At 35.8% G+C, this 26506-nt stretch overlaps 2 protein-coding genes across 3 annotated transcripts; one reads left to right on the forward strand and one right to left on the reverse strand.

Moving 5' to 3' along the window:
• Positions 1-169: 169 nt before the first annotated feature.
• Positions 170-26283, reverse strand: Nup54 (nuclear pore complex protein Nup54). 2 transcript variants are annotated; one of them, XM_088271709.1, is made up of 13 exons: positions 26115-26283; positions 16391-16525; positions 14662-14787; positions 13471-13802; positions 12356-12476; positions 10566-10737; positions 9637-9745; positions 8290-8482; positions 7749-7837; positions 5851-6018; positions 4929-5048; positions 3974-4061; positions 170-2512 (listed from the first exon to the last, which is right to left on the reverse strand). In XM_088271709.1, the coding sequence occupies exons 1-13, from the start codon at positions 26179-26181 to the stop codon at positions 2373-2375; spliced, it is 1860 nt and encodes a 619-aa protein (XP_088127835.1). In that variant the 5' UTR covers positions 26182-26283; the 3' UTR covers positions 170-2372. The 2 variants fall into 2 exon arrangements, with proteins under 2 accessions (XP_088127835.1, XP_088127836.1); XM_088271710.1 differs by having other exon boundaries at positions 758-2512; positions 14662-14784.
• LOC148302370 (uncharacterized) lies at positions 19318-25515 on the forward strand. Its single transcript, XM_088271732.1, has 3 exons — positions 19318-19445; positions 22197-22660; positions 23961-25515. The coding sequence occupies exons 2-3, from the start codon at positions 22210-22212 to the stop codon at positions 24335-24337; spliced, it is 828 nt and encodes a 275-aa protein (XP_088127858.1). The 5' UTR covers positions 19318-19445; positions 22197-22209; the 3' UTR covers positions 24338-25515.
• Positions 26284-26506: the final 223 nt, after the last annotated feature.

Genomic DNA, 26506 nt, shown 5'->3' on the forward strand with positions numbered 1-26506 from the left:
CATATTTATACTTGAAATCTTTGCCTTCCATATAATCATTGTATACAATGATATATCAATATATAAGTACGTTGACTGAGACAAAACATCTATCGTATAGACGTGTCATTTGGTTGGCTTAGGTGATCAATACACTCACCACTCACCCATTATTGAAAATCCATATAAATTTTTTTTTTTAAAGTAGTATGATGGGGATGAATGATATAGGTACTGTTGTAGGATTTCTTCCATCTTTTTTTTTGGTATAAAAAAATACAAAATATGTTTTGTCCCAGTTAAGCACCTATAATATATATTATATTAGTTATTTTTATAGGAACAATCCTTTTTTTTATAGCTAAATACAAAAATATACGCAAAATCATTTTACATATTAATTTTACAAAGTCACATTTTGATCTCAAAGGCTATATTACAATTTAGAAAGGGTGTAATACGTACTGCGTGTGTTGAAATATCTTTTTTATTACATTTTAAGTGTGTTATGTATAAATAAAAATACATTTAATGACTGATATTAAATAATTATAAATTATTTTCAAATGAATTGTTTTAATTCATGAAATTTCCCCATTTGTACCATGCGTTATGTCAACTAACAAAGAAAACATTGGAGAATGCTTTGTGTTCATGATTTTCCAAAAAGAGAGGGATTTATACAACTGACATCCTTCTAACACAAAACATACATTTTACAACACTTGACGGCAATGAACTATATGATGACGGCCACCTAAATAATTAAATAAATAAAAGTTTTATATCAAAATAGTTAGGATTTATTACAATAAACATATAACAATTTCAGGACATAATATTAACAAAATATATCATTATCCTTTTACATAAGGAATTTCATTACATTAACATACAAAATTGGTAGCTTATTTTTAATATACACATACAAAATTATAATTACTGTCGTAAGAAATAATAAAATATTTTTGGAATGAAAGTATAACTAACTCATTCAAATACTAACAGGAAATTACCCAATGACGCACAATTGATAATATTTGTCTTATTCAATAAGAAATATTAAGCAATTTAATTTTTTAAATTCTTGTACAAAAGATAATGTACTGGTACGAGGGCAGTCCAAAAAATAGTTGGCGTTTACGGATAATAAGAAAAAAAGGAACAAAAGTATATAATAATTTGAGTTAAATGACAGTATGGTCCGCCTCCGTAGTGTAATGGTCAGCACGCTCGGCTACCGTTCTGGAGGTCCCGGTTTCGATTCCCAAGGGGGGTAAAATAAATATAAGTGAGTTTTTCACTGTATAATATGTATTTATTCAGTATTACCCTGGACTGGTACCTGAAGCGGAGGGCTGATCACCTTTCCTTCATGTGTAAACGATCAAGATAACACTGCGTTTATATGACGCAGTGCCCTATGCATCATTGGGGTGCGGATAGGGGTTTTATTATATATTTAGTATTTTAACTTTGCGTTATGGTAATATGTATAACGCTCTACTTATCATTCTTCATTCGCTTTATATAACACCACTCAATAACTCTACTTCACCACTCTTGTGGGAGATAGTAGTTGTTGCCACTCCGGAGACTTGCCTTTGCTCTAAGGTATGAAATAGAACATCCAGAATTTATCCCCAGTAATCTCTTCAAGAAATGCATCTTCCTGTTTTCTCCATTCGGATTGCAAAACGAATCACGGATTGCACTTGGCATTTGGCGGGATTTTCTATATTTTGCGCCATTGTAAACAGTCATAAAACTCGCAACGCACTGGAAGAACTCTAAGGGCGACTGTCCACTACCCGGAATTTGACTGTCCAGCAGTCCGGTTTTGAAAAATGAAAGCGACTATGACAGTTTAGCGTGATCAGAACATTGACAATGTTATTGATAACTTAAAACACCTTTTTCCGCCTCAATAGTGGAATGGTCAGCACGCTCGGTTACCGTACCGGAGGTCCCGGGTTCGATTCCCAGGGGGGGGTCAAATAAATAAAAGTAATTTTTTCACTCTTAATATTTATTCAATATTACACTGGACTGGTACCTGAAGCGGAGGGCTGATCACCTTTCCTTCATATGTTAACGATCAAGATAACACTGCATTTATATGATCCAGTGCCCTATGCACCATTGGGGTGCGGATAAGTGTTTGATTTTTTTTTAAACACTAGCATTAATAGTTTGCCAATCAAAAATAATAATTTGCATTTATTTATTTGAGTAAATTTTCAAAAATCGATAATTAGAAAAATATATCATTTACGTTAATAATTGATGCGTCGATAGCTCAAAAATTAGGTTTTATCTGTTTTGAAATATGTAAAAAAAATAATTCCTCATTTTTGTAATTCACATTTATAAGCAGAATTACAGCAGTTTCATCACTCGGCTCCGTGCACCACTCGCGCCATTCCTTCCTGTATGAGATTGAGATGGGCGAGGTCCTTGTGCACAGTCTCTATGAGGTGCGTCATCCCCTTTTGTTGCATGGAGAGGAATTGCTTAATATCGCCTTGTGATCCTGTGAACAAAATAATATTACAAATAAAATTAACCAAATATGAGATGATGAACCCATTACCGGCTAAGCAAAGAGTATGTTTTTTGTCAACCGTACGCGGCGGCATATTTTCAAATGCCAATGAGATTTTTAAAATGTCTTGTTATAAGAGACAAACAGAATCATTAGTATAATTTATGGTACTGTTATCTTCTCACACATCTTAACTTCAGTAATTAAATAAGTTTTGAGAGAAATAACATCAATATACATTAAGGGCGATTGTCCACTACCCAGAATTTGACCGTCCGGCAGTCTGGTTTTGAAAAATGAAAGCGACTACGACAGTTTAGCGTGATGGAATTTACGCGCAACGCGTTCACGCACCGATCAAGAGCTCCGATCCGAAGAAAGATGGACAAAAGCAGAAGTTAATCCAAGCCAATCATCGTTTTAAAACGCTAACTGATGTGCCGGACGGTAAAATTCCATATAATTTCATGTAGTGGACAAACGCCTTAACACATTGTTGTTGGGCGGTTTTTTCATCAACCCCGACCGTAATTAGTCTACTAATTCTGGTCGTATATTAATCACAAATAATATAATCAAAAGTAACCGCAAATCCAACTCCGATCTGTACAAAGTCTTTTGGCATCTCGCGCTCTACCAAACGTAAGCAAATAGAACGCTTATAAGTGTCTCCCACTTATAAGCGTTCCAACGCACCAACAGTATCTAAAAGATGCTTTTAAGGTGGAGACTGACTAGAGCATTTCGTCGTAACGTAACACGTTACGATGCGAGCATTCAGGCAGTTAGTACACCGAGCCGAGCGCTCCATCCATAGTTTCGGATGCTCGGTGACGCTCGCGCGAGCGATGTTACGACAAAATGCTCCGGTCAGTCTCCACCTTTAAGGGTTTCCCCGCACAAAAATTAGTTGGTATTAAACTATTCAATGAGATTCATCAACAGAGTGGCAGTTTTGTGCTATAGGTACTCAGTGGCGTTTATGCATGTGAAAGCGGAGCTCTGCGCTTAGACACCTATTAGTTTTTGCGTGTTGACAATCACACTTATTATATTTTGTGAATTCATCTAATATTTTGATATTTTTTAAATCGGTTTAAATTTCAAGATATGTGGAAAGTAAAATCATTAAGAACTCAAATAATATTTCATATTATTTTTATCAAAATTAAAAAAAGTGTGGTTTTAGTATTTACATACAACCACAGATGGCAGTACAAGTGCTTTTTTAGAAATAAATGTCACCGGGCTTATATGTTACCGGGGTTATAAGCGCGGGCGTTCATGAACTTCCATACTCCTTTGAGGAGAGTTTTGTTTTGATAACTACGTACGGCCATTCTCCCGGACAGGTTAATTACCCTCGTTACATTTATTCATAAATAGCAATGAATATTTAAGCTATTTCTGCAAAAACGAAGAAAAAAATGCTAAACGATAAATGTATACCTTGATCCATGGAATATCTTTCAGAGGATTGTGTAGCAGCTTGACATCTCTGCATTCTCATTTGGGATAGCAGTTCACTCAGACGCCCCTGTTAACAAAAAATAATAAAAAAATTACAATAATTTTCCAGTCTTAAATTTGGCATGGATAGATTTCCGGTAGAAATCTTTGTATTTCATTTTTAAGGGAATGAAAATGAAATAAACATACAAATTTAGAACATGCGACCAGCTGCGCGAAAAACCAGACGTAATGTCTGTGCACATTTTCAATACGAAAACGGTGCTTTATGTAAAAAAAATTGCTTTCAATTTTTCCTTTGTTTTCAAACTCCGTTCCTTGACTAACCCCTTCCCCTTACTTTCCCCTCTCCTTATTTATAGAAAAATTTTATATTTTATATTTTAGTTATTATACAGACCTGAATGATGGAAGTTTAACTTCTGAAACATGTTGTCTATAATAAAACTCAAGTGGTAAAAAACGAAGTGTTTTCTTTAATTATTGTAAAAAAAATTCAATTATGTTAAATGTTACCCATTTACAATAATAGTTCTTTCTTTTAATATATTCAGAATCACCTGAACAATCTGGAAAGGAAAGTTTAACGAGCATAGTTTAACTTTGAGGACATTAAGGTCCACATTATCATAAACTCCACAAATATCGATAAAAGCTGCAGCGGTGCATTCATTTTGAGAAAACGCTATTCGAATATCTGTTGAGAAAATAGAGAGATTATCGGTGGTTGATGTTTTTTCGGAAACCAAAAGTCAAATAGTATTGTTCTCGAAAAAACATAAAATCCCATTTAACTCTATAAAATTCCACGATATCTCCATTCCTATAAGTAATCAGGCAAAATTTTAAGGGGAAAAGTCAATAGGGACTATCCACCTTGGCACACGCATAGTGCGCAATGCGGTGGGCAAGCGACTCAAAGGGGGGCACTCACATTGAACTGCGTGGGGGCGGTGAGCTGCGAGTGCAGCGCCTCGAGGCGCCCCCGGAGCGCCTCCTCCTCCGGGCTCATGGCGGCCCCCGCGCGACGTGCACTTTCCTGCCGGACTACCACCTGAAAACAAACAGGAAACGCCATTTATTTTCTTCTAAATGTGAACATACTTTGCTGAGGGCCAAAGCCATGTAAAGGTCATAATGACAGCAGGACCTGTATACATGTATTATGTCTCAACTTGATATGAAACATCTATTGTTCCTTTTTATATAAATATATATTTTTTTAAAGGAATAACCCGCAAAGCCTCTATCAGAGGCTTGTCTGTAGGTAGGATAGTAAGGATAGGGAAGGTAAATGTGAAAAATACATCACAAATACCCAGACCAATTGAAAATTAATCTTTCTTGATTTTTTTTTTGCACTTGGCGGGAATCGAAGCTGCGATGCAAGTTTCGCAGTCGAGCGTCTACCCAACTACGCTACGGTGCCTGAAAGAAGAAGGAAGTCTGGTCATACCAGGGTTTACCAAGAAACGTAAAAAAGGTTAGGTTAGGTTAATAATAATAAATTTGGATAACTTATATAGCGCCATTTTCGTAAAATACTACCTCATGGGCGCTTCACTGTGAATGAATTGGGGAAAATATTATGGTGGAAATGATTTAGCAAACAAATGTGTTTTTAGTTTTTTTCTAAAGATCATCCCACTCTTTAACCATCAGTGGAAGAGCATTCCACGCCCGCAACATCAAAGGCACGCTCGCCAAATTTAGTGCGCTGGTTGTGAGCTAGTAAGATCACTTTGCCCATTGCAGTTGTTGTAGCCGATTGAAGCGTGAGACGTCTATCGACCAATTCATCTTGAATACACAGCTCTTTAAGATACTCTTGAGTTGTCTCTTCGCTCCGCACTTACCGAGAGAAGGCGATGGTGGAGATGCATGTGCCTCCGGGTCTGGTCGTGAAGGGTGGCCAGCGACGCGGCGTGCTTGGCCCTGAGCTGCGTGATCTCGGCGGTGGCCTGCGTCAGGAAGTTGGCGTGGAGCTGTGTCTCCTCCACCTGCGACTGGATCCGCTGCTTTATCTGGAAACGGTCGCAAATCTAAACACACGTCCATTTGCAAATCTCAACTGGGAATGACAAAAGCTTCTTTTTATCTCACCAATAGATGTCTCTAGTGAAGTTCTAGTGATTCAAGAACAACGTTTCAAAATTGGTTCATAAATATCTTCCAAGAATTTGAGTAGTGTTCAATAATGGGTAGAATTGGTGAATGTTACACGTGTGTAAAGTGATCACTTAAATCAGCTTATGACGGTCGTCAGCCCCGTAAATGCCCAGACTTCCATATTCTTCTTCCTCTTTGATGAGATGTCAAAAAATAATATGAAAATAACTCCTGTAATTGGAGATAATCCAGATTTTGTGAACAAGTATTTGGACACACTCAAAATGTTGAGAATGACAAAGGAAGGCTGGTAATATGATGAAATAGGGCTGGTAATATGATAAAAGGGAGCTAATACGATGAAATACGGTTTGTAATATGATAAAATGGGGCTAATATGATAAAATAGAGTTGATAATATGATAAATTAGGGCTGGTAATAGAGTAGAACCGCAATATAACGAAATCCAAGGGATCAAAAAATATTCATTTGCAATAACACATTCCCACATATAATGCATTTTTGTATTAAAAATTGGTTTAGGGCTGGTAATATGATTTGTCCGCCTCCGTAGTGTAATGGTCAGCACGCTCGGCAACCTTTCTGGAGGTCCCGGGTTCGATTCCCAAGGGGGGTAAAATAAATATAAGTAATTTTTTCACTGTAATATTTATTCAATATTACCCTGGACTGGTACCTGAAGCGGAGGACTGATCACCTTTCTATCATGTATAAAAGATCAAGATAACACTGCGTTTATATGACGCAGTGGCCTATGCACCATTGGGGTGCGGATAAACGCACAGTTATCTTGATCGTTTACACATGAAGGAAAGGTGATCAGCCCTCCGCTTCAGATACCAGTCCAGGGTAATATTGAATAAATATGACAGTAAAAAAATCACTTATATTTATTTTACCTTATTTATTGTTTCGGCATTAACTTTGTGGTAAGACATGTTACAATAATTAAAGAAAACACTTCGTTTTTTACCACTTGAGTTTAATTATAGACTACATGTTTCAGAAGCTAAACTTCCATCATTCAGGTCTGTATAATAACTAAAATATAAAATATAAAATTGTTCTATAAATAAGGATAGGGGGAAAGTAAGGGGAAGGGGTTAGTCAAGGAACGGAGTTTGAAAACAAAGGAAAAATTGAAAGCAATGGCGAAGAATTTTGAAACAATATATTATTTAATAAATAATATATTGTTATATTATTATAACAATATATATTTATTAAATAATAAATATATATTGTTATAATAATATATATTTATTATTATAACAATATATATTATTATAAAATATTAATAGAACAATTTTATATTTTATATTTTAGTTATTATACAGACCTGAATGATGGAAGTTTAGCTTCTGAAACATGTAGTCTATAATTAAACTCAAGTGGTAAAAAACGAAGTGTTTTCTTTAATTATTTTACCTTCCTTGGGAATCGAACCCGGGACCTCCAGAACGGTAGCCAAGCGTGCTGGACCATTACACTACGGAGGCGGACAAAATGATAAAAGGGCGGGTAACATGATAAAAGGGATCATAGGATGATAAGATAGATGATCTCAGCAGGCGCTGTAAGCCGATGAAATATATTTGCATCTGGCTCGCGCCGGGTGCTTACCTCGCTGAAGCCAACCATTGGCACGGGGAAGTACTTTTCCGGATTGGGGTTGTCGGCTTGAGCTTGCTTCCACAGTCGGGGGTCAATGCCTGAAACCAAAATCCAATTATACACTAAACATTGAACAGTTTCTGTTGAACACTTCTGAACTAGTATTTATTTAGACTGGCAGTGACAGGGATATTGAAAGGTATTCAATGTAAATTCACAGTAAAAACTGGATACAATTTTGTTTCGCATTTCCAATAAATTTCTTTGCTAGAAAATTTAAAAAAAAAATTGCTTTGCTAGAGAAGGTCTGTCAGGAAGCCTAGATGCTTCTGTATCAGATCCGGGAATGCGGTGAGACAGCTTTCAATAGTTCTGAACATTAAGATCAAAAACGGAGGTGATTACTGCAAAGCGCTGTGATCATTTGAATTCTTGTCACAATAGATTTTAAGAAATGGTGGTATTTTATTGTTTATTGACTTGGCACTAACTTTGTGAAAATTATTCATCTGTTGGCTAACAATAAAAATCTTGATATGAATTCCTTTACCTGGTGGTGGAGCTTCGAGATATTCCTGCATCTGGCGGGCGTCGGGCCGAGTATGCGCCTTCACGGCAGTGATGCCCAGCGAGGTGAGCTGCTGCCGCTGCAGGGGCCCGTTGAGAAACTGCGCCACCTCCGAGGCCAGCAGCTTGGAGCCCGACCCGCCGGTGGACGACTTCTCCGTCACAAAGAGCATCGCCTGAGGGACAAAACGACACAATTGTAACTTGGCACGTAGCTTACTTTTGTTAGCATACTTAGGGTCATACACATTTCATTTTGAGGATCATACATACTTAATTTTGAGGGTCATATACATTAAGTATATGACCCTCTGACCTTATGACCTCTGGCCATTATCTGTACCCGACGGATTCTCCAGTTCTTTGGATACGTTGCGCATGGCAACGAGGATAGCCTGGAACGACTAGTTGTGATCGGTAGCCTGGAGGGAAAGAGAGGGAGAGGAAGATCCCCACACGATGGACCGATCAAATTAAGGCAGCAGCAGGCACCTCAGTGGTTGGAGCGCTACGTGCAGCGCAGTCAAGGGATAACTGGAGAAGAGTCATTGCTTCTGCAAGGGTCACAACCCTCAGGAATGAGGAATAAGACAGAGAAGAAGAATACATTAAGTATTTATTAAAAATATTGTCTTCAACAATATTTTTAATAAATACAAAATGTAACTGGAATGAATCACAATACCGTAGCACGGGGCTACTTGAACTTTGATGTGTTACTTGAGCCGAGTACAAAAAAAGAGTTTAAAATCTGTATTTGGTCTACAATAATGAACGTATCATGACAATAAGTGTCACCTATCAGGGAAACAAAGAATCATGTCGATACGTTCATTATTGTAGACCAAATATAGATCTAAATTTTTTTTTGTACTGGGCTCAAGTAACACATCAAAGGTCAAGTAGCCTTGTTCTACGGTACCACATTTTTTCTTATAATTCAAGTGCATAAATATTGTCTTCAACGTGTAAATTTATGACAGATAATAGTGCATAATTAATTTTTTTAATTTTTAATTTTTTAGTTCCTAGTAAATATCCTTTATAAATTAAAAGTTCAAATTTGAAATCGATAAAGTGAGATTTTTTTCCAGTATGTAGGGTAGAAAAACCGACTGATTGGTGTTTGGTCGTTTACAGTTGGCAGCGAAGAGCCTACTAGTCGGCTTTTAGTAGTTAATATAATAAAAATCACAATAATGAAGTAATTGGTACAGAAATTATAAATGCATTTGTTAATTGCTTGTATTTTTTGCTTTTAGTACAAATTTGCTTGGTTTTTAAGGTAAGTATTTGAAAAATTAGTCGGTAAATAAAGTGTTGATATTACCTGAGATGTTGTGGGAGATGTACCAGTTATGGAGTATATGCTGAGAGTGAGGTTGGGTTTGTTACCAAACACGGCATTCAGGGAGGTTTGCAACTGGGTTTGCTGCGTTCTGGAATAATAATATAGAATTTTGTTTAAAAAAGGAGAGATAAGTCCACCTCCGGGATTTATTTCTAAAAGGGGACATTTTTTTAGTTTAAAACATTTTGAGTGTGTCCAAATACTTGTTCACATAATCTAGATTATCTCCAAAGATCTCACATTCTAATCTTTCTGATTTCTAATTTTGATCTCACATTATAAATTCTAATCAAACAGTTTCTGCTCAATAAAAAAGCTTCTTTTCATCTCACCAATAGATGTCTCTAGAGAAGTTCTAATGATTTAAGAACAATGTTTAGTAATTGGTTCATATATATAGAACTTCCAAGAATTTGAGTAGTGTGGTTGTCAACAATGGTAATGGTAAAGTGATAATATTTGAAAATATTTTCATTGCCTCACATTCAGTGATATTTAGTGAATATTTTAAAAATCTATGAAACAACAATGTAATCGAAAACATTAAAAATGCTAGCAGCTGTCAAGAAGCATGTTGTCCGCCATGAGCAATGTGAACATTTAAAAGTTGATTCGTTTACAGGTCTAATTTTATTGCACGTTTAACCTCGGCTCGTAACGCATGTCTGTATTGAAAACTTTAGTGCATGGTCCTGATGAAGAGACATAAAAATCTCTGTGAGTGGTTATATACTAATTTTATTAACATTTTTGTAAAAAAAAAATAAGTAAAAATGACTAACCACAATGTTAATGCTTTAAATATTAATAACATTGAGAATATTTAAAAATATCTCCCAAGCGGAGAAAACTGAGATTTGTGAATTGGCATTTGCATTGTATTTGGAGTGGCAATGTTGTGGACTCACTTGAGTTCCTCCTGGGATTTGTTGATGATCAGCTGCACCAGTCCATCCTTGTCCAGTCCATCCTTGTCCTGCACCGTGGGCAGGCAGCTGTACCCGATGGCCTTGAACCGGCACAGGGGGTTGTGCTCCGTCAGTTCTAGCGGCGGTTGGTTGTTTGCGTAGTAAACCTTTCCTGCAAAACGATAATTCATTCAAAAAATACTTTTACATATTTGTGCTGTCAAGAATGGGGAAGGATGCAAAGAAAACAAAGATTAACTATTCAATTGAGTTTATTTAATAACAATATAAACATGTTTTTCTGATCGACCGACAACTGTCATAGATCACCTTATACGCTCTGCGCCGCTCTGTTGCGCAGAGCTCTGCTCGCTTACATCCGACGCCCACAGATGGCGCAATACAATGATGAGAGAAAACACTTGTTTTTTACCACTTGAGTTTTATAATAGACTACATGTTTCAGAAGTTAAACTTCCATCATTCAGGTCTGTATAATAACTTAATGTAGTTATTATACAGACCTGAATGATGGAAGTTTAACTTCTGAACCCGGGACCTCCAGAACGGTAGCCGAGCGTGAGCGTACTACGGAGGCGGACAAATATATATATATATATATATATATATATATATATATATATATATATATATATATATATATATATATATATATATATATATATATATATATATATATATATATATTATATATATATATATATATATATATATATATATATATATATATATATATATATATATATATATATATATATATATATATATATATATATATATATATATATATATCCATATATATATATATATATATATATATATATATATATATATATATATATATATCCATATATATATATATATATATATATATATATATATATATATATATATATATATATATATATATATATATATATATATATATATCCAAATATATATATATATATCCATATATAAAAAAAATAACAATATATCTATATAATAGATTTATATTATCCACTGACACTTCGTGATGGAATTGCATTTTTAATTTATTATTAGATTAAAACCAATATTTTTAGCTTTTCCACTTTTTTATTTGACCAGCGACCGGGTTTCGTCGTTACCGACATCAGTCTGATGATGTCGGTAACGACGAAACCCGGTCGCTGGTCAAATAAAAAAGTGGAAAAGCTAAAAATATTGGTTTTAATCTAATAATAAAAAATATATCTATATATATTAAAATGAATGTATGTTTGTTTGTTGGTTACTTATGCATGCCTTTAACGCTCATCTGATCACGATAATTTTTTTTAAATATGTTTGATGCCCATCCGGGAAGGTTTTCTCATCATTAAAATCATTCCGAAACTCAATCTGACGCTATTTTAAGGTAAAAAATAAATACAGTACGTCGAAGAATCCTTAGAATCTACTAAGAATTCTAATAATCTACTAAGAATATAGTACTATAAAAAAGATTGTTAGTGCAAAATCTGAAATCATGCCACGGGTAAAGCATCATGTGTTGGACGTAAGAGCAACACATTCGTACTATATGTTACTCATAGCCAAAAGTGTGCTTCTTCACAGATATTGATGGTGTTACTACTTTCATTGTTTCACAAGCATTGTAAAATTAATCATAATACAAATGTGTGCTTTCATTTTTTGTCTTTTGACCAAATTAAACCACAGCAACGCGTGGCCGGGTACAGCTAGTATATATAGTTATTTTTTATAAATACATACATATTGGTTTTCCGGTGAATAAATATGCTTACCAACGCCCCATTTGGCGAGAATGAAGTTCCATTTGGCCAATATCTGGTCTCTCTCGTCACCAAACACGTTGACGTTAAAGACGGCATTCACCAGCGCTTCGTTGGGATTGGGAGCTTGAGGCTGTAACAAAAAATTGACCAAATTAAAGATTAATTTTTTTTTAATAAAATACAAGCCAAATTTCACTACAAAGACAGTCACTCCTACCTTAACACGTTTCAGACAGGAAAGGTATTTCAATTGATGCTTAAGGACGGGAAGGGTATTTTTACCTTCCGCGCCGGCCTCATTTCAAAGTCAGAAAAAAAGGAATTATTTACTGTTTTTATATGAATTTTTAATTTGAGTTTTATTCAGTAAATACCACTATTCACTATTACTATCATAATTTTTTAAAAAACACACACAATAGTGGTATTTACTAAGTAAAAGTTAAATTAAAATTGGATAGATTGTACCACAAAGTGACAGCTAAATTGATTCGGATTCATTGATCAATGAAATTTTTATTAGAATATTATGTACCAATCTCTTTGTACATAATGTATAATTATATGTATAATTTTATATGTACACAATTATCAAATCCCGTCGCCAGCGGTCCCCAGGCGTAAAAAACATCCGTCGGAAATGTGCTAACTGCATAATCACCTTGTGTATTCACCGGGAACCCGGAGAGAGAAATTCTCATGAAATTTGATCTATGATCACGGATATTTGGGATGAAAACGTTGATTAATATCACTCTGGTAATGTATATTTTAGACAAGGAAGAATTATGAAATGATGATTAGCCCAGCGACAGAAATGAGATAGTCTCTGCTTAAAAAACCTTTCCTCATCCCACCATAGATGTCTCTAGTGAACCCGCGCGGGTTACTGCGCATACTGTGTTACGAGTTTGATCAATATATCTATAAGTTTCAAGAATTTGAGTAGTGTGGTTGTCAACCATGGGTAGAATTGATGAATGTTGCACGCGTGTAAAGTGATCACTTAAACCAGCTTAAGCCCTGTAAATACCCAGACTTCCATATTCTCCTTCATTTATGTTGAGGACTTAAATATTTGTTTGTTTCTACACAGTCTACAAATACTTAAAGATTGTTTGAACCTGCTGTTGCTGCGGTTGTCCGAATGCCCCTAGTCCGGTGCCAAAGCCACCAAATCCGGTAGTAGCACCGGGAGCACCGAGCGGTTTAGCCCCAAAGTTGGTGCCGAACCCCCCGCCAGCACCAAACCCGGTGTTGGCCCCACCGAAACCGGTTCCCGTGCCAAAACTGGTCCCGAAGCCGCCCCCTGTAGCGCCGAAACCAGTCAGCGGCGCGCCAAAACCGGTGTTTGCGGCACCAAAACCAGTGTTTGTCGCCCCAAAACCGGTGTTGGTCGCACCAAACCCGGTGTTTGTTGCCCCGAAGCCGGTCGGGGCAGGAGGTCTGAAGGCACCTGTGGATGGAAAATCATAATATACATTAATATGTTAACACACTTTGGATGGGAAAGGTATTTCTACCAGTTCGGTCGATTGATGCTTTAGGGCGGTAAGGGTATTTTTACCTTCTGCGCCGGCCTCATTTCAAAGGCAGAAAAGAAGGAATTATCCAATGTTTTAATATGAATATTATATATCAATCTCTTTGTTAAGGTCTTAAATATATGTACATAATTATCGAATCCCGTCGCCAGCGGTCCACAGGCGTAAAAAACATCCGTCTGAAATGTGTTAAGAGGACAAAGTATGCAAATATCTATTTGAAAAAATATATATATGTGTGTATATGAGGACGTTCTTGAAAGGAGTGAGCAATATATTGCTCACTCCTTTCAAGAACGTCATAAATCAAAAAACTTGATTTTACAGATCGTTTTTAAAGATTAAAAATGTAATGAAATGTTTTGAAAATAAATATCAAGCCACTTATTGAACTTTTTACTGTGCAACAGATCTTTTTAGGTAAAACCTGAATGTTTTTTCTCCATTTGAAAAATATTTAGTATATTTAAAAAAATAATTAAACAATACCCTTTCTTCAAAATGCAAAAACAACATTTTCTGCCCTGTAGCGGGTAAATATTAAGTTAAAAATATGCCACTTTTGCTGGGATATAGTAAATTTTCTGGGCATTCCAAAAACATGACAACTGAAAATTGTCAATTTTTGATATTTGACGTTGTTGGAAGGAGTGAGCGGTATGTATAATTTCTTTTTACTTTAATTGTGTGTTTATTAATTTAATTTCTTTAAAATGTTTTTTTTTGCCATGATGTTTTTTTGCCATGATATTTTAACCAAGTTTTTTTTACCTGATGTGTTTGTCCCGAATCCGGTGAATGCGGTGCTCGTGGTGGCCGGAGCCCCAAATCCGCCAAACAGCGAGGGGGCTGACGTGGCCTGGGGGGCACCGAACCCACCGAATCCTGTAGTACCTGCTTAACAGACCAAATAAAATACATAGAGTGATTGTACATTTGATATTAATCAGTAATTGATTTCGCGAAGGATTTTAACTGCACACAGATTTTTAGCAGAGAAATTCATCATAATGCACGAGGACATAATAAAATACATGTGGAGCCGATAAACACAACTAAGTTTGGAGTAAGGTCTTTACAATATATTGCCTTTACCCAATTTAACCAGCTGCCTGACATATATAAAATAGAACCCAGTCAAAATGAATAAACTGAAAAAATACTTTATGGAAAGATATTTCGCTCACTCCTTTCAAGAACGTCATAAATCAAAAATCGTCAATTTTCAGTTGTAAATGTTTTCGGAATGCCCAGAAAATGTACTATATCCCAGCAAAAGCGGCATATTTTTAACTTAATATTTACCCGCTACAGGGCAGAAAGTGTTGTTTTTGCATTTTGAAGAAAAGGTATTGTTTAATTGTTTTTTCAAATATACTAAATATTTTTCAAATGGAGAAAAAACCTTCAGGTTTTACCTAAAAAGATCTGTTGCACAGTAAAAAGTTCAAAAAGTGGCTTCATATTTGTGTTTAATAAATTGTATTATAATATTTAACATTAAAAACGCTCTCCTGAAAAATCAAGTATTTTGATTTGTGACGTTCTTGAAAAGAGTGAGCGATTTGTGTTAATGATGAGGTATATTTTCTCATTTTTATCCTTTTAACATGCTTCTTACCTTATGTTTTTTATATGCCTATGTACTGTCCGCCTCCATAGTGTAATGGTCAGCACGCTCAGCTCCCTACTGAAGTCATAGGTTCAATTCCCCGGGGGGGGGGGGGGTCAAATAAATAAAAGTGATTTTTCACTCTAATATTTATTAAATATTACCCTGGACTAGTGTATCTGAAGCGGAGGGGTGATCACCATTCCTTCGTGTGATAACGGTCAAGATAATGCTGTGTTTATAAGATGCGGTGCCCTATGCACCATCGGTTGCGGATAAGAGATTGAAGAAGAAGAAGAAGAAGAGGAAGAAGATTTACGGTACCTTTTATTACTTTATATTTTACATTTTCCCTGTGTGGGTGAAATGTAGCATTTGTGGAATTTGAACACCCTTAAAATATTACTGAATAACACTTTCCTTATCATTCGTCGTTTACCACTTTAAAGTGGTATTACACAAAGAACTTCTTCTTCTTCTTCTTTTTGTAGATCCTAGGGATCTGTTTGTGCCTCCGCATTTCGCTCTTGGGATGTTGACTCCCAGCTGTCTTTCCATCTTTTCGGAGGTCTGCCTGGGGGTCTGCGTCCTTCAGGGTTGCCTTGGAGGGCGATACGTGGAAGTCTGTCTTCTGACATTCTGTTTACATGATCATTCCAGTATCGCCTTCGTTGTCGTCCCCACCTCACGATATCCTCCGTCTTAAACATGCTCCGGATGTCGGTATTTCTTACTCGGTCTCGCAATGTGTTTCCGGTTATGGATCGGAGAGTCTTCATTTCGGAGGTTCGAAGTTGAGATTTTGTTCTGGAAGTATCTGTTCTTGCCTCAATCCCATAAGTGGCTATTGGTCGAACACATGTTTTGTATATTTGCTGAATAGCTTACCTGCGCTGGAGACGGCGGTGGCTCCGAACCCAGTGTTGGTGGTAGCGGGGGCCGTGCCGAACCCGCCAAACCCAGTTGGAGCAGCCGTGGTGGCAGCATTGGAGCCAAAGGAGAATGAGGAATTGCCAAATGCGGCTGGAATACAAATGAAACAAATGTGTAAATTCATGTTTTGTGCTGACATTTCTTGTAGGAACTGCATTTATATAAGAATAAAACTAAATAGCCTTTTTCAGACTCTAACAATAAGACGCCGCCATAAAAATGGCTGATTCCGAAACTAATAGCTATAAGAACAGACACCAAGGTATAAGTGGCTGACCCCGATTTAGGAAAACACATCAGCTATAATCAGGTTTGTCGAACATTTGAAAGTGGTCATGTCAGGAGTCTAAATGATTGACGTGTATATACATACACGCCAATCACTAACTAACTAACTAACCATCACGCCGCTTCTCCGCAGGGGTAGGCAGAGAGAATAGAACACCACACCACTCTGTCTTTGCAAACATTCTTCGCCTCTTCCACGTCCATGCATCTCCTCATACATAAACGCCGATTATTACGACTCCTAACATGACCACTTTCAAGTATTTGGCATACCTGATCGTGTCATGTTTTTCTCGGTCTTCCTCTGCATCTTTTCCCAATTACATTCGCCTCATAAATTTGTTTTACCGTTCTTTCCAAATTTACAAATTTCAATCTGAAGAAATGACCTTCACAAAATTTGTCATGCAGTCTAGAAAAAGATGCATCCTTTTACAGTAAGCAGTGTTATTTACACCAACAGAATACAGGAAAACCCCACACGCCTTTAATCCTTGTATGCATGTGCAAACATCCATAAATTCTTTCGACGAGAGGTCTTGTGTACTAAAGTCCTTATTTTTTTCCTTAGAAATATTTATCAGTGTGGTCACAGGACATCCTGTTTTGATTAATTGAAATTGTAATATAAATATAGACTAATTTGGTGAATCACCCAATTTAACGCTATATCTGTAGGCAGGGGTGGGCTAATGATATTAAAAATAAATTTTTGGATAATTTACACAGTTCCATTTTCGTAAAATACTACTTCAAATGCGTTTTACTGTGATTAACCCATTGCAACACAAAGTTGGCGAATTGCCAGCCAAGGTCAATTTGTCACTGACTCACAAAGCTGGCGATTTGCCGGTTTGTCTTTTAATTGATTTTTATACATTAAAACTGATTGACAATAAGTTCATTCATAAAAATGACATAAATAAGTATATTTCGGTTACTGATTTCATAATAAAATGCCAAAAAAATATGCTTTTTATGTTTTGCAATTTTTATTTTGTGTGTAATTTAGTCTTAATGGTATTTTAATAAAAAAAATTGTGTCAAAATTAAATATTGTGGTGTATAAACAAATTATGTCATCTTTATTAGTGGTACAATGGGTTAAATTGGGGAAAAGTAAGGGAAAAGATCTTCTAATGTGAATTTTGACAAGTCTGAAGTTATAGTATGAAAGAAATTAATATAGAGGGTGTAATATATTAAATAATATAAACATCTACACAACAGAGTCTCGTTTCTAACCCTAATGTATAAAAGTAAAGTGTAAAGTTGGCAAAATAAGGATGAAAGTAGAATGAATGCAGTCGAAATACAATCTCTCAATGCGGCAAAACCATATATGATAGATGTTCGAATGGAAATAAGGAAAGAATGCAAGGCTAAGACAAGCATTATTGATAAAATTAAGAAAAGTGTGTCGAGATGGTTTGGACATGTGAATCAAATGAGTGAAGAAAGAATAGTAAAACAACTTTATGAGACGAATGTACTTGGAAATAGGAGCAGAGAAAGATCGATGAAAACTTGCCGCAATCAAGTATTTAAAAAATATTAAAAATTCATAATCATAATACACGAGGACATAACAAAATACATGTGGTGCCGATAATTTGGAGTAAGGTCCTTAAAATATATTGCCGATACCCAAATTAACCAGCTGCCTGACATATATAAAATAAAACCCATTCGGGGATCCAAAATAAATGATCTGAAAAAGTACTTTACGGAAAGATATACATGTAGTGTTTAGTCTTATTTTCTTATTTTGTTTTTTTATATTTTCTCATTTATTATATTTTCTCATTTGTTTATTTTAAATATGCTTCTTACCTTATGTTTTTCTCATTTATTAATTTTAAATATGCTTCTTATGCCTATTCATTATACCGGTTTATTGTTTTTATATTTTGCCATGTACTAGTATTAGTGTTGGTTATTTAAAAAAAATCTTTTTTGTTACTTTGTTATTTGTGTTCCAGTCTTGTTAACCTTAATGTCCCAAAATGAGAAATAGAAATTACTCATCGGGAATATTATATGTATATATGACTTATGTATACAAGCCAGATCAGCAGTCGGAATGCATAAAGAGATGCATTAATATGAAAGGGGCGGTGAATGTTTGCAAAGACAGAATGGTGTGCCGTTGTATTCTCTCTGACTACTCCTGCGGAGAGCGACGTGATAGTTAGTTAGTTATAATAATATATAAAACCCTTATCCGCACCCCAATGGTGCAAAGGGCACTGTGTCATATAAACGCAGTGTTATCTTGATCGTTTACACATGAAGGAAAGGTGATCAGCCCTCCGCTTCAGGTACCAGTCCATGTTAATATTGAATAAATATTACAGTGAAAAAATCAATAATATTTATTTTACCCCCCTTGGGAATCGAACCCGGGACCTCCAGAACGATATCCGAGTATGCTGACCATTACGCTACGGAGGCGGACAAACTACACTAGTTAGTTAACATAAGGTAAACACGTTCCCAGTTGGTCACGGCCACAAAAGAGGGAAACACTCGGAACGTCACTCGAGCCGGCCTAATCACCGTCCAGGGGGCCTACTTGGAAGGAAGTTGTGGTCGCTGACTCCAATTATGAAGAAAGAAACCACAAGGATATTGTCTCGGCATTACTAATATGCCACGAGCGGAGATTGCAAGCAGTCTTGGTTTGGTGGCCAGAGTGAACGGAGGATTTTATCATTTCAAAGTAAGTGAGCATTGTTTATTTTATTATTTTGAATTACATATTTTTTTAACAACACACTTTTTCATTGTCAATTTTCTGTAACACCATTTAAAAATTCTATAGCTAACTATAAACTATAGACTAACTACAACTATAGTTGACCTGATGATGGAATGATTATTCCGAAACTGGCAGTCTTTACGTAGAGTTTTTAAGTGGAATTACACAAAGTGAACGATGAATGGAGATAAGGAGAGTGTAATATTACCATACCACAAAGTCATCAACGCTTTTAATATACAAAATACATATTTTTTATTATTACATTTTTTTTTCAAAAAAAGGCTCTCTCAAGAACAGACAATTTCACAGTAGCAGAAAAATTGTTAATACATATCGCTCACACCTTTCAACAACGTCATATATCAAAAAACTTGATTTTTCAGGAGATCGTTTTGAAAGTTTAAGAATATAATAAAATGTATTAAAAATAAATACCAAGCCGCTTATTGAACTTTTTACTGAGCAACAGATCTTTTTAGGTTAAACCTGAAGGTTTTTTCCCATTTGAAAAATATTTAGTATATTTAAAAAAATAATTAAACAATACTTTTTCTTCAAAGTGCAAAAACAACACTTTCTGCCCTGTAGCGGGTAAATATTAAGTTAAGAATATGCCGCTTTTGCTGGGATATAGTACATTTTCAGGGCATTCCGAAAACATGCATAACTGAAAATTGACGATTTTTGATTTATGACGTTCTTGAAAGGAGTGAGCGATATGTGTTTGACTTTACTATTTCCTATAACAATCGATTGTTGTATATAACTTGTGAGACCGCCATATATTGGTATATAGTTTTATGATATATGTTCGGTTAGGGACTTTTCAGAGAAGGATTGATAAGAACATATAATTCAGTTCCTGTGGTCAAAATATAATAAATAGCTTTAGGCGAATTACCTCAGACTGTAATACAGGATATGGTTCTTAACACTTTGTGGTCCGCTCACGTATTAGTATGTGTTTGACATTGCGCTAACTCCTTTCAAGAACGTCATAAATCAAAAATTGTCAATTTTCAATTGTGCATGTTTTCGGAATGCCCAGAAAATGTACTATATCCCAGCAAAAGCGGCATATTTATAACTTAATATTTACCCGCCACAGGGCAGAAAGTGTTGTTTTTGCATTTTGAAGAAAAGGTATTGTTTAATTATTTTTTTAAATGTACTAAATATTTTTCAAATAGAGAAAAATCCTTCAGGTTTTACCTAAAAAGATCTGTTGCACAGTAAAATGTTCAATAAGTGGCTTGATATTTATTTTTAATACATTGTATTATATTTTTAAACTTTAAAAACGTTCTCCTGAAAAATCAAGTTTTTTGATTTATGACGTTCTTGAAAGGAGTGAGCGATTGGTTGGGAGAAAGGACATTTTTTTACAAATTTTTATTTCAATTCCTTATTTCCTTATACACCATTCATGCAGAGACATAGAAAATGGCTGGTAAATTCAAACAGCACAAAGTATTAATTGAATCGGGATATATATTAACTTGTCCGGGAGTATGGCTGTACATGGTCATCCAAACAAAACTTTCCTCAAAGTAGTATGGGCGTACTAAACACCCGCGTTTATAACTTTAGTCCGGTAACATTTATTTATAAAGTGGCACTAGTACTGCCATCTGTGGTTGTATTTAAACACTTAAACCACTGTTCAGATTATTTTTTAGTGTTAACCATGACATTTTACTTGAAAAAAAGCTTGTGTGATGTCATTGTAATGTCGCTGTCAAAGAAAACCCATGAAATAAAATAATAATAATAAAATAATTTTTATATAATTCACGTTTGCTTGTGTAAATATTTTTTTTTATTCAAGAAAATATGTTGCCCATAGTATTGAATATAATACTTTGAGCAAAATATATCAAGTAAAAAAATAAACAATGCACAGGGTACCGCACTGAATATCTAATATATCAAAATGTTAGATTTCAATGTTTTTACCATTATATGGGTGATAGTAACACATTGTAGTCGGGTGCTTCGAACAATAGACTCTAGCCTATAGCGGACGTTTTTCGCGATAAGCGCAAAAATATATCGCTTTCTTAAAATTGACACAATTTCTAAACCAAATAATATTTTCGATTGAAATTTTCAAGAAATCGTATATGACATTCGATCGTCAAAAATAAATTATAATCATAATTTTTAATTAAGTATTCCGTATTTCACAATTTTAGAAGCATTAAAACTCTAAAAGTCTTCCCCTCCGAGGTATCATTCCCTATACAATGCTAATATATTAAAAAAATAAAATACCAAACAGTAAACAAAACAGTGCGAGCGGTAAAATAGTCCATTACGATGAAAAATAGTCCAATACGTGAAATGACTCAAACTAAACTGGAGATTGAGATCGCATAAAAACTCTAGATTTCTGGCGATGCCTTTACAAGCGACACACTAGCCAATCCGGACAAGGCATCTCAAATAACGTCAACAGACTGTCGCCTGGCACCCAGGTAGCAGATTACCCTTCAACGCGTTTTATTTCACGCTGATAACAAACCCGTATATTACCGTTTCTCGCCAATAACCGACAGTCGACAAAAAACGGCATTTGCCGTGTCCCGCAGTTGACCGACAGTCCGCGAAAAACGGCAAATGCCGTGTCCCGCTGACAACGTGGTAATAGATTATGATTTTTTATAGGTTTTTATTGTTTTAGGCACTTGTTTAATCTTCTTTTTGCAGTCAGCAAGACAAGATGGCGCCCTACAACGGATACAACTACCATCACTACAACCATCACCAATACGTCCCGGAAATCAAATCTCCGCCCGTAGTCTTTCCAACGCCAGACACGAAACCCTACCAAGAGACAGTCACGGACAACATTATCGACAAAATCAACGAGATTGTAGGCAGTTACATGCCTTCGACAACCATCCTTCCCCCAGAAGCAACGGAACTAAGCGTCGACAACCTGGGAAACATAGACGAAGCTCTCAACGCCATGGGCGTCTCCAACAGTTCGGCCAACGGGGTTGGCGGCAATGCGATCCTTGACATTCTGGGAACAGACAACACGCTCCTCGGTAATGCGGTGACCGAGAATTTGAACATCCCGCTTGTGACCGAGGCTGTCCAAGCTGTCGAAGAAAAGACAACGGAAATCGCAGAACTGACAACGCAATACAATGGAGAGTCTGTTTTCGGTGAGTGTAATGAAATTTCTTATTGTATCCCTTACTATAATACACATAGGTATTTTTACGCTATGTTAAGTTGTTACGTTAAGACCTTAACAAAGAGATTGGTATACATGTATGTCTCTAACCCTTATCCGCACCCAATGGTGCATAGGGCACTGCATCGTATTGACACAGTGTTTTCTCGATCGTTACTTACAAGAAGGCAAGGTGATCACTCCTGCGCTTCAGTGACCAGTCCAGGGTAATATTAAATAAATATTCCAGTGTAAAATCACCAACATTTATTTTCACCCCCGTGGGAATCGAACCTGGGACCTCCAGCACGGTAGCTAAACACGCTAACCATTACACTACGGAGGCGGACATGTATATAACATTTATATAAAAACATTGGAAACATTAAAAATGTAAATATTTCCTTCTTTTCTGTCTTTGAAATGAGGCCAGCGTAGAAGGTAAAAATACCCTTCCCGTCGTTAAGCATCAATCCACCTAATGGGTAGAAAAACCTTCCCGTCTGAAGTATGTTAACAAATTAAAATATCTATGTTGAGATATCAATCAGAATCTTGATATAAAAAGCTCCCAAATACGGTACAACCCATCATTTGTGAACAAAGATTTGTACACTCTAAAAATATTGTAAAGTTACTGCGTAGTTGGACAGTATTTTTTCAATGGTGGATTATTTCACTCTCATATTTATTCAATATTACCCTGGACTGGTACCTGAAGCGGAGGGCTGATCACCTTTCCTTCATATGTTAAAGATCAAGATAATTTTTTTAAATTCAAGTTTTACTTAGTAAATACTACTATTTCTTAAAATCCATTGCGACACGTGTTTCGATGCATTCCGCATCATTTCAGAAATAGTGATATTTACTAAGTAAAACTTAAATTAAAAATGAATAGATTTTAGCACAAAGTGACCAAAATAATACTGATATCCGGAGCATGTGTAAGACAGAAGATACCGTGAGGTGGGGACGACAACGAAGGCGATACTGGAATGAGCATGTAAACACAATGTCAGAAGACAGACATCCACATATCGACTTTCAAGGAAACCCTGAAGAACATAGACCGCCAGGCAGACCTCCAAAAAGGTGGAGAGATAGCTGAAAGTCAACATCCCAAGAGCGATAGGCAGAGGCACAGACAGATCCTGAGGATCTATAAAAAGAAGTAGAAAATAACACTGCATTTATATGATGTACTGCCCTCTGCACCATCTGGTGCCGATGAGGGTTTTTAAGAAGAAGATGTTCAATTTAAGACTTCATTTTGATTTTATTTGCAGATAACATCGCCACAACCGTGCGCAATTTCATCTGGAGGGAAGACGGCGACCCGGACTTCCACGACATCCACGAGAGCCACATGGGCCAAGACCCCGGATCCAAGAACACCCCCTACCTGATCCTGGTCATCATCCTGGCCGTGCTGGTCGTGATCGCCTCCGTGGCCCTGTTCCTGTACATCCGCTACAAGAAGGCGTCCGCCGCCAAGGCCGGGTCGGGCGTCAGCGTCGTGGGGAAGAGCTTCGAGCCGCACAAGTTCGGGGACAAGCCGCTGGCGGGACAGAGCCGAGACAACGCGGGCTACGGGGGCTGCGACGAGGAGCAACAGACGCCGCAAAAGAAGAAAGCGGAAATCAAGAAGGACGCCAAGAAATGATGATCGACTAATGTTGTTTGCCGTGAAAAATGTAGAAACTAATGTGTGCTCAAGATATAGGAAATGGTCAATTTGATTCAATAAAATGACCATATCGCTCACTCCTTTCAAGAACGTCATAAATCAAAAAACTTGATTTTTCAGGAGAACGTTTTTAGAGTTTAAAAATATAACATTATGCATTAAAAATAAATATCAAGCCACTTATGTAACTTTTTACTGTGCAACAGATCTTTTTAGGTACAATCTGAAGTTTTTTTCTCAGTTTTAAAAATATTTAGTATGCTTAAAAAAATAATTAAACAATACCTTTTCTTCAAAATGCAAAAACAACACTTTCTGTCCTGTAGCGGGTAAATATTGAGTTAAAAATATGCCTCTTTTGCTGGGATAAAGTACATTTTCTGGGCATTCCGAAAACATGCACAACTGAAAATTGACCTTTTTTGATTTATGACATTCTTGAAAGGAGTGAGCGATATATCTTTTCATAGATCATCCAGGTCTTTTTACACATTCATTTATTTATTATTATAACATGTTATTTACAATTATTCTCAACATATTGTTTTCGGGCTGTTTTTTCATCAACCCTGACCCTAATTAGTATACTTACTACAGTCTGTTCACAGTTATTTCACCACAATTTTTTATTTTTTATTATTTATTTGGCAGTATAAATATTTTAAAAAAAAAAAGCAAAAAAAAACTTAGAGGTAAAATAACTTAATATTTTTGAAATTATCAATACTGCCAAATAAATAGTTTAAAAAAAAGCTGGAGGTAAAATAACCGTGAACAGACTGTAGTCGTATACTAATCACACCTAACCTAATAAAAAATAACCGCAAACCCAATTCCCGGTCTGTTCATGTTTTGTGGCATCTCGCACTCTACCTCTTGGTAGAACAATTATAAGACTGTTCTCTGCCAAGAGTATGTAAAAGACGGTTTTAAGCGTTTCCCGCAAACAATGTAATAAGACACTTGAAGCTGCAGTTTTCATAAACAATGGTGCAATTATAGTTTTTTTAATTACGTTTTTTTTTAATCGATATTTTATAAATTATTATGCTCAGTTCTTAAATATTTGTTAGCTTCATAATTATATTTCAGTATAGTGATGAAATAAATTTGTTATTAATTTAAATTTATTAAATAAAGAAAACAAAAATAAATTGCTCTTTTAATTTTCAACAGCACACAAAAGTGTAGCAGAAGGTAAGGATTTATGAAATATTTTTTAAAACAGTATTATCCGCCTCCGTAGTGTAATGGTCATCACGTTCGGCTACCGTACTGGTCCCGGGTTCGATTCCCAGGTGGGGGGGTCAAATAAAAAAAAATCACTCTAATATTTATTCAATACTACCCCGGACTAGTACCTGAAGAGGAGGGCTGATCCCCTTCCCTCATGTGTTAACGATCAAGATAACACTGCGTTTAAATGATGCAGTGCCCTATGCACCATCGGGTGCGGATGAGGGATTGAAGAAGATTATTTAGTATTATTACAATAATCACGAGGGTTAAAAAATAATTTACCAAAATAGAAGAAGATAATCCAACAACTGGAAGTTTTTAATATAATTTATATTTGAAGCACTAACTTTGTGATTTTCCATTTTAATTGTATAATTTTTAATGTTTACATCCCACAATAATATTATTTCTATTTTCCATTCCTTTAAAGACATGTTATCAAGTTAATAGGATTTATAAAACTCCAAAAATCTAGTATAACCTAAAATATTACGAAAGTTAAAAAAATACTTACGTTTCGCTGCACTACCAAATCCCAAGGATGGCGTGGATGTACTGGTAGCTCCGAAATTAAAAGCCATACTTGGAATTTAATGCGTAGCAATTAGATATTATTTTTTATGTCCATACGGAATCTGACGAACAAAAACACCTGTCAACCAGCTAAAATAAACGCACAAAACGGCACGAAATACAAAATCAAAGATTGTGTTGGATTGTGTACTAAAAAAGATCAGCCCCTAATATATCTATGGAAACCGATTATTCTATTTTTATTTTATTTTTACATAAAAAGGAGCCTGCCCAAAAAACTTTAGGACTTATTCATATTTGACAGTCGTAAAAATGTAAATGAGGAAGAAGACAGCTAACTAAACTAACCATCACGTCACTACCGAAGGGGTG

This window comes from Brachycentrus maculatus, unplaced genomic scaffold, assembly GCF_059751285.1.
Source record: "Brachycentrus maculatus isolate JH-2025_06_01 unplaced genomic scaffold, ASM5975128v1 h1tg000459l, whole genome shotgun sequence".
NCBI classification, from domain to species: domain Eukaryota; kingdom Metazoa; phylum Arthropoda; class Insecta; order Trichoptera; family Brachycentridae; genus Brachycentrus; species Brachycentrus maculatus.